The sequence below is a fragment of the Branchiostoma floridae genome, chromosome 4 (assembly GCF_000003815.2).
Source record: "Branchiostoma floridae strain S238N-H82 chromosome 4, Bfl_VNyyK, whole genome shotgun sequence".
Classification (NCBI taxonomy): domain Eukaryota; kingdom Metazoa; phylum Chordata; class Leptocardii; order Amphioxiformes; family Branchiostomatidae; genus Branchiostoma; species Branchiostoma floridae.
The window spans coordinates 18,802,711-18,815,267 of NC_049982.1; the positions used below are offsets into that span (position 1 = coordinate 18,802,711).

The following is a 12,557-nucleotide window of genomic DNA, read 5'->3' on the forward strand; positions in this document are numbered from 1 at the left end:
ATTTGTTGTCTATGATATAATATTTTGCCACTTCAATTCTTATTAGGCCTGTCCGTCACGTGCAATTGTCTCTTGTATACCCAGGTTTTGTGCGCAATGATAGGTGTAACCTAACATATCAAAATATCCGGCCTGTCTTAAATCTTGCCTGTGAAATCTACTAACCTGTTTCACAGTCATCTCCTGTATATCCTGCCACGCATTCACAGGTATAACCGTTGACTCCGTCCGTACAGGTACCGCCATATTGGCAGGGATCAGAAGCACACTCATCGATATCTATAACAGCAAAGACAATGGAAGGTTTTGTTACAACATAAGCAATGTTAACTCTGATTTTGATTCCAATGTCATTGTTGATATTTACGTTTTCATACCTAGACAGAATGATCTCCTTTCGGAGTGGCAGGCAATGCTTCGAGAAAGTTTATCTATTCACATATATTTTCCAATGAGTTACGGCAAAGACAATCACGGGTATATACTGTAAAAGTACCTTTGTGGTTGGATACTTGCAAGTAGTGAAAGTACATGTGTAGTGTTGAAGTTGCAAAATAAAATGGCACCACTATAATAGAAGTCATGAGTGAAGCTGTCAACTTGGTAAGTGATACCAGTCTACCACAATAGTGTCTCTTTTACTACACTATAGTTAAACTTTCTTGAATACAGGAATCAATGATTTGTTGTCTATGATATAATATTTTGCCACTTCATTCTTATTAGGCCTGTCCGTCACGTGCAATTGTCTCTTGTATACCCAGCATTTGTGCGCAATGATAGATGTAACCTAACATATCAAAATATCCGGCCTGTCTTGAATGTTGCCTGTGAAATGTACTAACCTGTTTCACAGTCATCTCCTGTATATCCTGCCACGCATTCACAGGTATAACCGTTGACTCCGTCCGTACAGGTACCGCCATATTGGCAGGGATCAGAAGCACACTCATCGATATCTATAACAGCAAAGACAATGGAAGGTTTTGTTACAACATAAGCAATGTTAACTCTGATTTTGATTCCAATGTCATCGTTGATATTTACGTTTTCATACCTAGACAGAATGATCTCCTTTCGGAGTGGCAGGCAATGCTTCGAGAAAGTTTATCTATTCACATATATTTTCCAATGAGTTACGGCAAAGAAAATCACGGGTATATACTGTAAAAGTACCTGTGTGGTTGGATAGTAGCAAGTAGTGAAAGTACATGTGTAGTTGGGTGGTTGCAAAAGTGGCACTTCTATAGAAGTCATAAGTGAAGTTCCCAACTTGGTAAATGATACCAGTCTACCACACTAGTGTCTTTTTAACTACACAATCGTTGAACTTTCTTGAATACAGGAATGAATGATTTGTTGTCTATGCTACAATTTTTTGTCGCTTTAATTCTTATTACATAGTTTATGGTGTCTATTTTAAGAATTCAGCCCTCTTTTTGTACCCATCTCGTTTTCTCCCTAACTCATTTTTTTTGCAGTCTGCAAAGGATGTCATCCATAAAACATTTACTTGCTGCGGCCTTAATATTCTTTGTTGCATTGCAAGCAGGCCTGCATTTAGGCAAACAATGCCAGGGATTCTTCTTCTTGTTATGGCATATATATATATATATATATATATATATATATATATATATATATGTATCAGTGTTATGCCTACTTGCCGTGCAGTTGTCTCTTGTATACCCAGCTTTTGGGCACAATGATAGGTGTAACCTAACTTATCAAAACATCCGGCCTGTCTAAAACGTTGCCTTTCAAATCTCCTGACCTGTTTCACAGTCATCTCCTGTATATCCTGCCACGCATTCACAGGTATAACCGTTGACTCCGTCCGTACAGGTACCGCCATATTGGCAGGGATCAGAAGCACACTCATCGATATCTATAACAGCAAAGACAATGGAAGGTTTTGTTACAACATAAGCAATGTTAACTCTGATTTTGATTCCAATGTCATTGTTGATATTTACGTTTTCATACCTAGACAGAATGATCTCCTTTCGGAGTGGCAGGCAATGCTTCGAGAAAGTTTATCTATTCACATATATTTTCCAATGAGTTACGGCAAAGAAAATCACGGGTATATACTGTAAAAGTACCTGTGTGGTTGGATAGTAGCAAGTAGTGAAAGTACATGTGTAGTTGGGTGGTTGCAAAAGTGGCACTTCTATAGAAGTCATAAGTGAAGTTGCCAACTTGGTAAATGATACCAGTCTACCACACTAGTGTCTTTTTAACTACACAATCGTTGAACTTTCTTGAATACAGGAATGAATGATTTGTTGTCTATGCTACAATTTTTTGTCGCTTCAATTCTTATTACATAGTTTATGGTGTCTATTTTAAGAATTCAGCCCTCTTTTTGTACCCATCTCGTTTTCTCCCTAACTCTTTTTTTTTGCAGTCTGCAAAGGATGTCATCCATAAAACATTTACTTGCTGCGGCCTTAATATTCTTTGTTGCATTGCAAGCAGGCCTGCATTTAGGCAAACAATGCCAGGGATTCTTCTTCTTGTTATGGCATATATATATATATATATATATATATATATATATATATATATATGTATCAGTGTTATGCCTACTTGCCGTGCAGTTGTCTCTTGTATACCCAGCTTTTGGGCACAATGATAGGTGTAACCTAACTTATCAAAACATCCGGCCTGTCTAAAACGTTGCCTTTCAAATCTCCTGACCTGTTTCACAGTCATCTCCTGTATATCCTGCCACGCATTCACAGGTATAACCGTTGACTCCGTCCGTACAGGTACCGCCATATTGGCAGGGATCAGAAGCACACTCATCGATATCTATAACAGCAAAGACAATGGTAGATTTTGTTACAAAATAATCAGTGTTAACTCTGCATTTCAATTTCAATGTCATTTTTAACATTTACGTTTTCATACCTAGACATATTGATCTCCTTTCGGAGTGTCAGGCAATGCTATGACAAGTTGTTTCTATTTAAATACATTTTTCAATGAGTTAGGCAAAGACAATCACGGTTATATACTGTAAAAGTACATGTGTGGTTGGATACTTGCAAGTAGTGAAAGTACATGTGTAGTTTGGAAGTTTCAAAATAAAATGGCACCACTATAATAGAAGTCATGAGTGAAGCTGTCAACTTGGTAAGTGATACCAGTCTACCACAATAGTGTCTCTTTTACTACACTATAGTTAAACTTTCTTGAAAAAGGAATGAATGATTTGTTGTCTATGATATGATATTTTGCCACTTCAATTCTTATTAGGCCTGTCCGACACGTGCAATTGTCTCTTGTATACCCAGCCTTTGTGCGCAATGATAGGTGTAACCTAACATATCAAAATATCCGGCCTGTCTTAAATGTTGCCTGTGAAATCTACTAACCTGTTTCACAGTCATCTCCTGTATATCCTGCCACGCATTCACAGGTATAACCGTTGACTCCGTCCGTACAGGTACCGCCATATTGGCAGGGATCAGAAGCACACTCATCGATATCTATAACAGCAAAGACAATGGTAGATTTTGTTACAAAATAATCAGTGTTAACTCTGATTTCAATTTCAATGTCATTTTTAACATTTACCTTTTCATACCTAGACATAATGATCTCCTTTCGGAGTGTCAGGCAATGCTATGACAAGATGTTTCTATTTACATATATTTTTCAATGAGTTAGGCAAAGACAATCACGGCTATACACTGTAAAAGTACATGTGTGGTTGGATACTTGCAAGTAGTGAAAGTACATGTGTAGTGTTGAAGTTGCAAAATAAAATGGCACCACTATAATAGAAGTCATGAGTGAAGCTGTCAACTTGGTAAGTGATACCAGTCTACCACAATAGTGTCACTTTTACTACACTATAGTTAAACTTTCTTGAATAAAGGAATGAATGATTTGTTGTCTATGCAATGATAGATGTAACCTAACATATCAAAATATCCGGCCTGTCTTAAATGTTGCCTGTGAAATCTACTAACCTGTTTCACAGTCATCTCCTGTATATCCTGCCACGCATTCACAGGTATAACCGTTGACTCCGTCCGTACAGGTACCGCCATATTGGCAGGGATCAGAAGCACACTCATCGATATCTATAACAGCAAAGACAATGGAAGGTTTTGTTACAACATAAGCAATGTTAACTCTGATTTTGATTCCAATGTCATTGTTGATATTTACGTTTTCATACCTAGACAGAATGATCTCCTTTCGGAGTGGCAGGCAATGCTTCGAGAAAGTTTATCTATTCACATATATTTTCCAATGAGTTACGGCAAAGAAAATCACGGGTATATACTGTAAAAGTACCTGTGTGGTTGGATAGTAGCAAGTAGTGAAAGTACATGTGTAGTTGGGTGGTTGCAAAAGTGGCACTACTATAGAAGTCATAAGTGAAGTTGCCAACTTGGTAAATGATACCAGTCTACCACACTAGTGTCTTTTTAACTACACAATCGTTGAACTTTCTTGAATACAGGAATGAATGATTTGTTGTCTATGCTACAATTTTTTGTCGCTTCAATTCTTATTACATAGTTTATGGTGTCTATTTTAAGAATTCAGCCCTCTTTTTGTACCCATCTCGTTTTCTCCCTAACTCTTTTTTTTTGCAGTCTGCAAAGGATGTCATCCATAAAACATTTACTTGCTGCGGCCTTAATATTCTTTGTTGCATTGCAAGCAGGCCTGCATTTAGGCAAACAATGCCAGGGATTCTTCTTCTTGTTATGGCATATATATATAAATATATATATATATATATATAGCGTGGTACGTCTTGGATTGTTATGCCTACTTGCCGTGCAGTTGCCTCTTGTATACCCAGCCTTTGGGCACAATGATAGGTGTAACCTAACATATCAAAATATCCGGCCTGTCTTAAATGTTGCCTTTGAAATCTCCTGACCTGTTTCACAGTCATCTCCTGTATATCCTGCCACGCATTCACAGGTATAACCGTTGACTCCGTCCGTACAGGTACCGCCATATTGGCAGGGATCAGAAGCACACTCATCGATATCTATAGCAGCAAAGACAATGGTAGATTTTGTTACAAAATAATCAGTGTTAACTCTGATTTCAATTTCAATGTCATTTTTAACATTTACGTTTTCATACCTAGACATAATGATCTCCTTTCGGAGTGTCAGGCAATGCTATGACAAGATGTTTCTATTTACATATATTTTTCAATGAGTTAGGCAAAGACAATCACGGCTATATACTGTAAAAGTACATGTGTGGTTGGATACTTGCAAGTAGTGAAAGTACATGTGTAGTTTGGAAGTTTCAAAATAAAATGGCACCACTATAATAGAAGTCATGAGTGAAGCTGTCAACTTGGTAAGTGATACCAGTCTACCACAATAGTGTCTCTTTTACTACACTATAGTTAAACTTTCTTGAATAAAGGAATGAATGATTTGTTGTCTATGATATAATATTTTGCCACTTCAATTCTTATGAGGCCTGTCCGTCACGTGCAATTGTCTCTTGTATACCCAGCTTTTGTGCGCAATGATAGGTGTAACCTAACATATCAAAATATCCGGCCTGTCTTAAATGTTGCCTGTGAAATCTACTAACCTGTTTCACAGTCATCTCCTGTATATCCTGCCACGCATTCACAGGTATAACCGTTGACTCCGTCCGTACAGGTACCGCCATATTGGCAGGGATCAGAAGCACACTCATCGATATCTATAACAGCAAACACAACGGAAGGTTTTGTTACAACATAAGCAATGTTAACTCTGATTTTGATTCCAATGTCATTGTAGATATTTACGTTTTCATACCTAGACAGAATGATCTCCTTTCGGAGTGGCAGGCAATGCTTCGAGAAAGTTTATCTATTCACATATATTTTCCAATGAGTTACGGCAAAGACAATCACGGGTATATACTGTAAAAGTACCCGTGTGGTTGTATAGTAGCAAGTAGTGAAAGTAAATGTGTAGTTGGGTGGTTGCAAAAGTGGCACTACTATAGAAGTCATAAGTGAAGTTGCCAACTTGGTAAATAATACCAGTCTACCACACTAGTGTCTTTTTAACTACACAATCGTTGAACTTTCTTGAATACAGGAATGAATGATTTGTTGTCTATGCTACAATTTTTTGTCGCTTCAATTCTTATTACATAGTTTATGGTGTCTATTTTAAGAATTCAGCCCTCTTTTTGTACCCATCTCGTTTTCTCCCTCATTTTTTTTGCAGTCTGCAAAGGATGTCATCCATAAAACATTTACTTGCTGCGGCCTTAATATTATTTGTTGCATTGCAAGCAGGCCTGCATTTAGGCAAACAATGCCAGGGATTCTTCTTCTTGTTATGGCATATATATATGCGGCATATATATATATATATATATATATATATATATATATATGTATTAGTGTTATGCCTACTTGCCGTGCAGTTGCCTCTTGTATACCCAGCCTTTGGGCACAATGATAGGTGTAACCTAACATATCAAAATATCCGGCCTGTCTTAAATGTTGCCTTTGAAATCTCCTGACCTGTTTCACAGTCATCTCCTGTATATCCTGCCACGCATTCACAGGTATAACCGTTGACTCCGTCCGTACAGGTACCGCCATATTGGCAGGGATCAGAAGCACACTCATCGATATCTATAGCAGCAAAGACAATGGTAGATTTTGTTACAAAATAATCAGTGTTAACTCTGATTTCAATTTCAATGTCATTTTTAACATTTACGTTTTCATACCTAGACATAATGATCTCCTTTCGGAGTGTCAGGCAATGCTATGACAAGATGTTTCTATTTACATATATTTTTCAATGAGTTAGGCAAAGACAATCACGGCTATATACTGTAAAAGTACATGTGTGGTTGGATACTTGCAAGTAGTGAAAGTACATGTGTAGTTTGGAAGTTTCAAAATAAAATGGCACCACTATAATAGAAGTCATGAGTGAAGCTGTCAACTTGGTAAGTGATACCAGTCTACCACAATAGTGTCTCTTTTACTACACTATAGTTAAACTTTCTTGAATAAAGGAATGAATGATTTGTTGTCTATGATATAATATTTTGCCACTTCAATTCTTATGAGGCCTGTCCGTCACGTGCAATTGTCTCTTGTATACCCAGCTTTTGTGCGCAATGATAGGTGTAACCTAACATATCAAAATATCCGGCCTATCTTAAATGTTGCCTGTGAAATCTACTAACCTGTTTCACAGCCATCTCCTGTATATCCTGCCACGCATTCACAGGTATAACCGTTGACTCCGTCCGTACAGGTACCGCCATATTGGCAGGGATCAGAAGCACACTCATCGATATCTATAACAGCAAAGACAATGGTAGATTTTGTTACAAAATAATCAGTGTTAACTCTGATTTCAATTTCAATGTCATTTTTAACATTTACGTTTTCATACCTAGACAGAATGATCTCCTTTCGGAGTGTCAGGCAATGCTATGACAAGATGTTTCTATTTACATATATTTTTCAATGAGTTAGGCAAAGACAATCACGGCTATATACTGTAAAAGTACCTTTGTGGTTGGATACTGCCAAGTAGTGAAAGTACATGTGTAGTGTTGAAGTTGCAAAATAAAATGGCACCACTATAATAGAAGTCATGAGTGAAGCTGTCAACTTGGTAAGTGATACCAGTCTACCACAATAGTGTCTCTTTTACTACACTATAGTTAAACTTTCTTGAATACAGGAATGAATGATTTGTTGTCTATGATATAATATTTTGCCACTTCAATTCTTATTAGGCCTGTCCGTCACGTGCAATTGTCTCTTGTATACCCAGCCTTTGTGCGCAATGATAGATGTAACCTAACATATCAAAATATCCGGCCTGTCTTGAATGTTGCCTGTGAAATCTACTAACCTGTTTCACAGTCATCTCCGGTATATCCTGCCACGCATTCACAGGTATAACCGTTGACTCCGTCCGTACAGGTACCGCCATATTGGCAGGGATCAGAAGCACACTCATCGATATCTATAACAGCAAAGACAATGGAAGGTTTTGTTACAACATAAGCAATGTTAACTCTGATTTTGATTCCAATGTCATTGTTGATATTTACGTTTTCATACCTAGACAGAATGATCTCCTTTCGGAGTGGCAGGCAATGCTTCGAGAAAGTTTATCTATTCACATATATTTTCCAATGAGTTACGGCAAAGACAATCACGGGTATATACTGTAAAAGTACCCGTGTGGTTGTATAGTAGCAAGTAGTGAAAGTAAATGTGTAGTTGGGTGGTTGCAAAAGTGGCACTACTATAGAAGTCATAAGTGAAGTTGCCAACTTGGTACACAATCGTTGAACTTTCTTGAATACAGGAATGAATGATTTGTTGTCTATGCTACAATTTTTTGTCGCTTCAATTCTTATTACATAGTTTATGGTGTCTATTTTAAGAATTCAGCCCTCTTTTTGTACCCATCTCGTTTTCTCCCTCATTTTTTTTGCAGTCTGCAAAGGATGTCATCCATAAAACATTTACTTGCTGCGGCCTTAATATTATTTGTTGCATTGCAAGCAGGCCTGCATTTAGGCAAACAATGCCAGGGATTCTTCTTCTTGTTATGGCATATATATATATATATATATATATATGTGTGTGTGTATGTATCAGTGTTATGCCTACTTGTCGTGCAGTTGCCTCTTGTATACCCAGCCTTTGGGCACAATGATAGGTGTAACCTAACTTATCAAAACATCCGGCTTGTCTAAAACGTTGCCTTTGAAATCTCCTGACCTGTTTCACAGTCATCTCCTGTATATCCTGCCACGCATTCACAGGTATAACCGTTGACTCCGTCCGTACAGGTACCGCCATATTGGCAGGGATCAGAAGCACACTCATCGATATCTATAACAGCAAAGACAATGGTAGATTTTGTTACAACATGATCAATGTTAACTCTGATTTCAATTCCAATGTCTTTGTTGACATTTACGTTTTCAGATCTAGACAATTAAATTTATCTCCTTTCGGAGTAGCAGGCAATGCTACGACAAGGTATATATATTTACGTACATTTTTCACTGAGTTAGGCAAAGACAATCACGGGTATATATTGTAAAAGTACATGTGTATTTGGATAGTTGCAAGTAGTGAAAGTACATGTGTAGTTTGGTGGTTGCACTTGAAGTGGCACCACTATAGAAGTCATGAGTTTCGTAAGTGATACTAGCCTACCACACTAGTGTCTCTTTTACTACACAATAGTTGAACTTTCTTGAATACAGGATTGAATGATTTGTTGTCCATGCTACATGTGTCTATTTTAAGAATTTAGCCCTCTTTTTGACCCATCTCGTTTTTTCCGCCCTAACTCATTTTTTGCAGTCTGCATAGGATGCCATCCATAAAACATTTACTTGCTGTGGCATTAATATTCTTTGTTGCATTGCAAACAGGCCTACATGTAGGCAAACAATGCCAGGGATTATTCTTCTTGTCATTGCATATATATATATATATATATATATATATATATACAGTGTTAGGCGTACATGCCGTGCAATTGCCTTTTGTATTCCTAGCCTCTGTGCGCAATGATATGTGTAACCTAACATATCATAACATCCGGCTTGTCTCGAACGTTGCCTGTGAAATACTAACCTGTTTCACAGTCATCTCCTGTATATCCTGCCACGCATTCACAGGTATAACCGTTGACTCCGTCCGTACAGGTACCGCCATATTGGCAGGGATCAGAAGCACACTCATCGATATCTATAACAGCAAAGACAATGGAAGGTTTTGTTACAACATAACCAGTGTTAACTCTCATTTCAATTCCAATGTCATTGTTGACATTTATGTTTTCATACCTAGACAGAATGATCTCCTTTCGGAGTGGCAGGCAAAGCTACGAGAAAGTATATCTATTTACATACTAGTATAGAATTAGGCTCCACTATAGAAGTCATGAGTGAAGTTGCCAACTTGGTAAGTGATACCAGTCTACCACACTAGTGCCTCTTATACTACACTATAGTTAAACTTTCTTGAATACAGGAATGAATGATTTGTTGTCTATGATATAATGTTTTGTCACTTACCAAGTTGCCAACTTTGTAAGTGATACCAGTCTACCACACTAGTGTCTCTTTTGCCATACTATAGTTGAATTAATTAAATTAGAATTAACTTTCTTGAATACAGAATCCTGCCATTCATAAACATTATATGATAGACCAATTGGCAACTTCACTTTCAAAACAAGTTTACTGTGGTACCTTCACACTCTATGTCGTTCCCCTTCCATTTGCCGTTCTCGCAAAGTTTCTTCCCATCACCTGAGGCTGATGCCATGGCGTATCCAGCCGAGCAGTTGAAGTTACATACGTGTCCGGCTGGGAAGGTGGGTTGGTCTGGATCACAATAACTCTCGGAACCTTCGGGGGAACTTGGTGCACCTTCACATGGGGCGCCTGAGCATGTAGAAAATGGTTGAAAATCTCCCGCTAACAATTTTGTTGATATTCAATATCAAATCATACATCGAGATACTCAAGATTACTGTTTTGTAATGCGAAGCGACATTGATTGAATTGCATATCTTGATGACATTACAAGCGGAATTTGTGTGGAGTGGAACATTTAAAGGGTCCTTGAGTCTCGAAGCTGGTGTTATTTTCTAATAGATTAGGTATGTATTAATAAATTTTCACTTGTGTTGAATTACGCGAAGTTTGTAAATCTCACTAAAGTCATGCAGACCGCCATTTCCTATACGTACAGACAGTTCCTTCATCGTGAATATTTTCGGCATGAATGAGAGGCGATGTGCACAAAACATCAAACAACACAAAACAAGACGAGTTTTTAACATCGCCCTTCAATTTGGTTTTATAACCGAACTTTTTTCAGGCCATGTCGGACACATTGCATTCAGCCATAGGCTGAGCTTACTTAATTGAATTACAGAGTACATAACTTAACACGGCACTGAATACTTTTTGATGTACGCTAGACTAGTACTATTTCATCGTATAACTTATAGTAGCATGCATGTTTTACTTCCTAAAATTAACAGCTATCGGAAAAAAAACACCCTCTTGTAGAATTTAGGACTCCTTAAAATGTTTTCCTCTTCACACAAATGCCTGCATTGCTGACTTAAAACTTAGCAGCAAATGGTAAAGACGAGTATGTTGGAAAACATGTTCTTGGAGCTCTTAGCAGATCGTCGTTCTGCTACGAAAGTACAAGTATTTTCCTACATCTGAAAGAAGTTACGCCCGGATAAGTTGCAAAGAACAGTGTAATTGGTGTGTATATCAGAGTGGATGTAAAATGAGATATATGGAATGTCGCAGCAGTAGGCCGCGGACAACTTAGAAGTTCATGTACGGTACCCGCACGACATCGCCACCGCGTACAACAGGGAAAACGTTGGGTTTTCTGAAATCAGGAAATCTTTCATTGCCACACCATTTCATCCATGGCTCGAATTTACAAAGCTCGATGGTTTCCGACTATCAGTACACCGCTGCACCAAGGCAAGTGCAAAATGGCTGAAATCAAGTCCTACAGGGTGTCGCTTCGGACTGATACTGATGGGCAAGTCAAGGCAAAGTTTATTGCGCAACAATTGTGACAAGAACCATGTCCAGCAAATATCATGATTATAACAACATACATCGCCTTATCCAATCCAACTTATGAAATGATTGATAGCCAGTTTAGGGAACAGTGATTTTCATTTGGGTTTTGTTGAAATATTGTCTGAAACATGTGTTTCACATAAAACACATTGACCTCGTGTTTGACTGTATGGTCGAGCTTTCGATGACTTCGTCAGTAATTGTCAGGAATCAAAGGCAAATCAACGAACGTTCGAACGCTGGTGTGAACAGCATGAAATGAATTGACAAGTCGGCATGTGAAAAAAATGTACACAGAAAAATAAATGTGTTTGGTGTTTTGCACAGATGTCACCAATGCCGAGTCAAAACGCGTGACTGTTTATTTATAAAAATGTACCGTACGTGATAACCATAGATCATACAAACATTTTGTGTGATACTGGTTATGCTAAATCACTGTAATGATATAGTGTCGTACGGTCATACTAATCTAGAGATGAGTATTTGAAAGTTGGCTACTCACAAAAACATTTCAAATTTTTGCCATGGGGTTTCCACCATTTCGACCGACCATTCTTATGAAGAAAGCATTTCCTCCTTCTCTTTCCTTTTCTCCTTGTACATCCATCTTTGCAGTCAAACGTGCAGACGGTCCCTGGGAGATACCGGCCTTCGTCATCTGGATCTGTGTAGCAAACCCTCGTCGTGTCTGGAAGCTCCAAAGACCTGCACGTTCCTGCAAGGCAGATACATGTACGTACATATGTCTCTTCTTAGTTCTTTAACTTCGTATAAGGCACAAGATATACATGAAAATAAAATATGGCATATTTGCAAACATAAAACCAGACTTTTGGTGTGCTAAACGCAAGGAGTAAATCTCTTCTCAATGATGCCAAGATAGTTTGCACATTCAAATAGATGTCAAACATAATGATCTCCCAGAC

The 12,557-nt window shown here is 38.0% G+C and overlaps 1 protein-coding gene across 5 annotated transcripts in view; it reads right to left on the reverse strand.

The window, feature by feature from the left end:
• LOC118414025 (fibropellin-1-like) overlaps nucleotides 1-12,557 on the reverse strand; it is a 46,259-nt gene that overhangs the window by 24,491 nt on the left and 9,211 nt on the right. For all 5 annotated transcript variants that reach the window (XM_035817753.1, XM_035817755.1, XM_035817752.1 and 2 more), the window contains exons 3-17: nucleotides 12,134-12,346; nucleotides 10,258-10,452; nucleotides 9,638-9,751; nucleotides 8,768-8,881; nucleotides 7,887-8,000; nucleotides 7,207-7,320; nucleotides 6,527-6,640; nucleotides 5,593-5,706; nucleotides 4,913-5,026; nucleotides 3,984-4,097; nucleotides 3,384-3,497; nucleotides 2,704-2,817; nucleotides 1,775-1,888; nucleotides 846-959; nucleotides 166-279 (exon numbers count right to left, since the gene is read on the reverse strand). In XM_035817753.1, coding sequence (XP_035673646.1) covers nucleotides 166-279; nucleotides 846-959; nucleotides 1,775-1,888; nucleotides 2,704-2,817; nucleotides 3,384-3,497; nucleotides 3,984-4,097; nucleotides 4,913-5,026; nucleotides 5,593-5,706; nucleotides 6,527-6,640; nucleotides 7,207-7,320; nucleotides 7,887-8,000; nucleotides 8,768-8,881; nucleotides 9,638-9,751; nucleotides 10,258-10,452; nucleotides 12,134-12,346 — 1,890 coding nt within the window. The remainder of the gene's footprint in view (nucleotides 1-165; nucleotides 280-845; nucleotides 960-1,774; nucleotides 1,889-2,703; nucleotides 2,818-3,383; nucleotides 3,498-3,983; nucleotides 4,098-4,912; nucleotides 5,027-5,592; nucleotides 5,707-6,526; nucleotides 6,641-7,206; nucleotides 7,321-7,886; nucleotides 8,001-8,767; nucleotides 8,882-9,637; nucleotides 9,752-10,257; nucleotides 10,453-12,133; nucleotides 12,347-12,557) is intronic.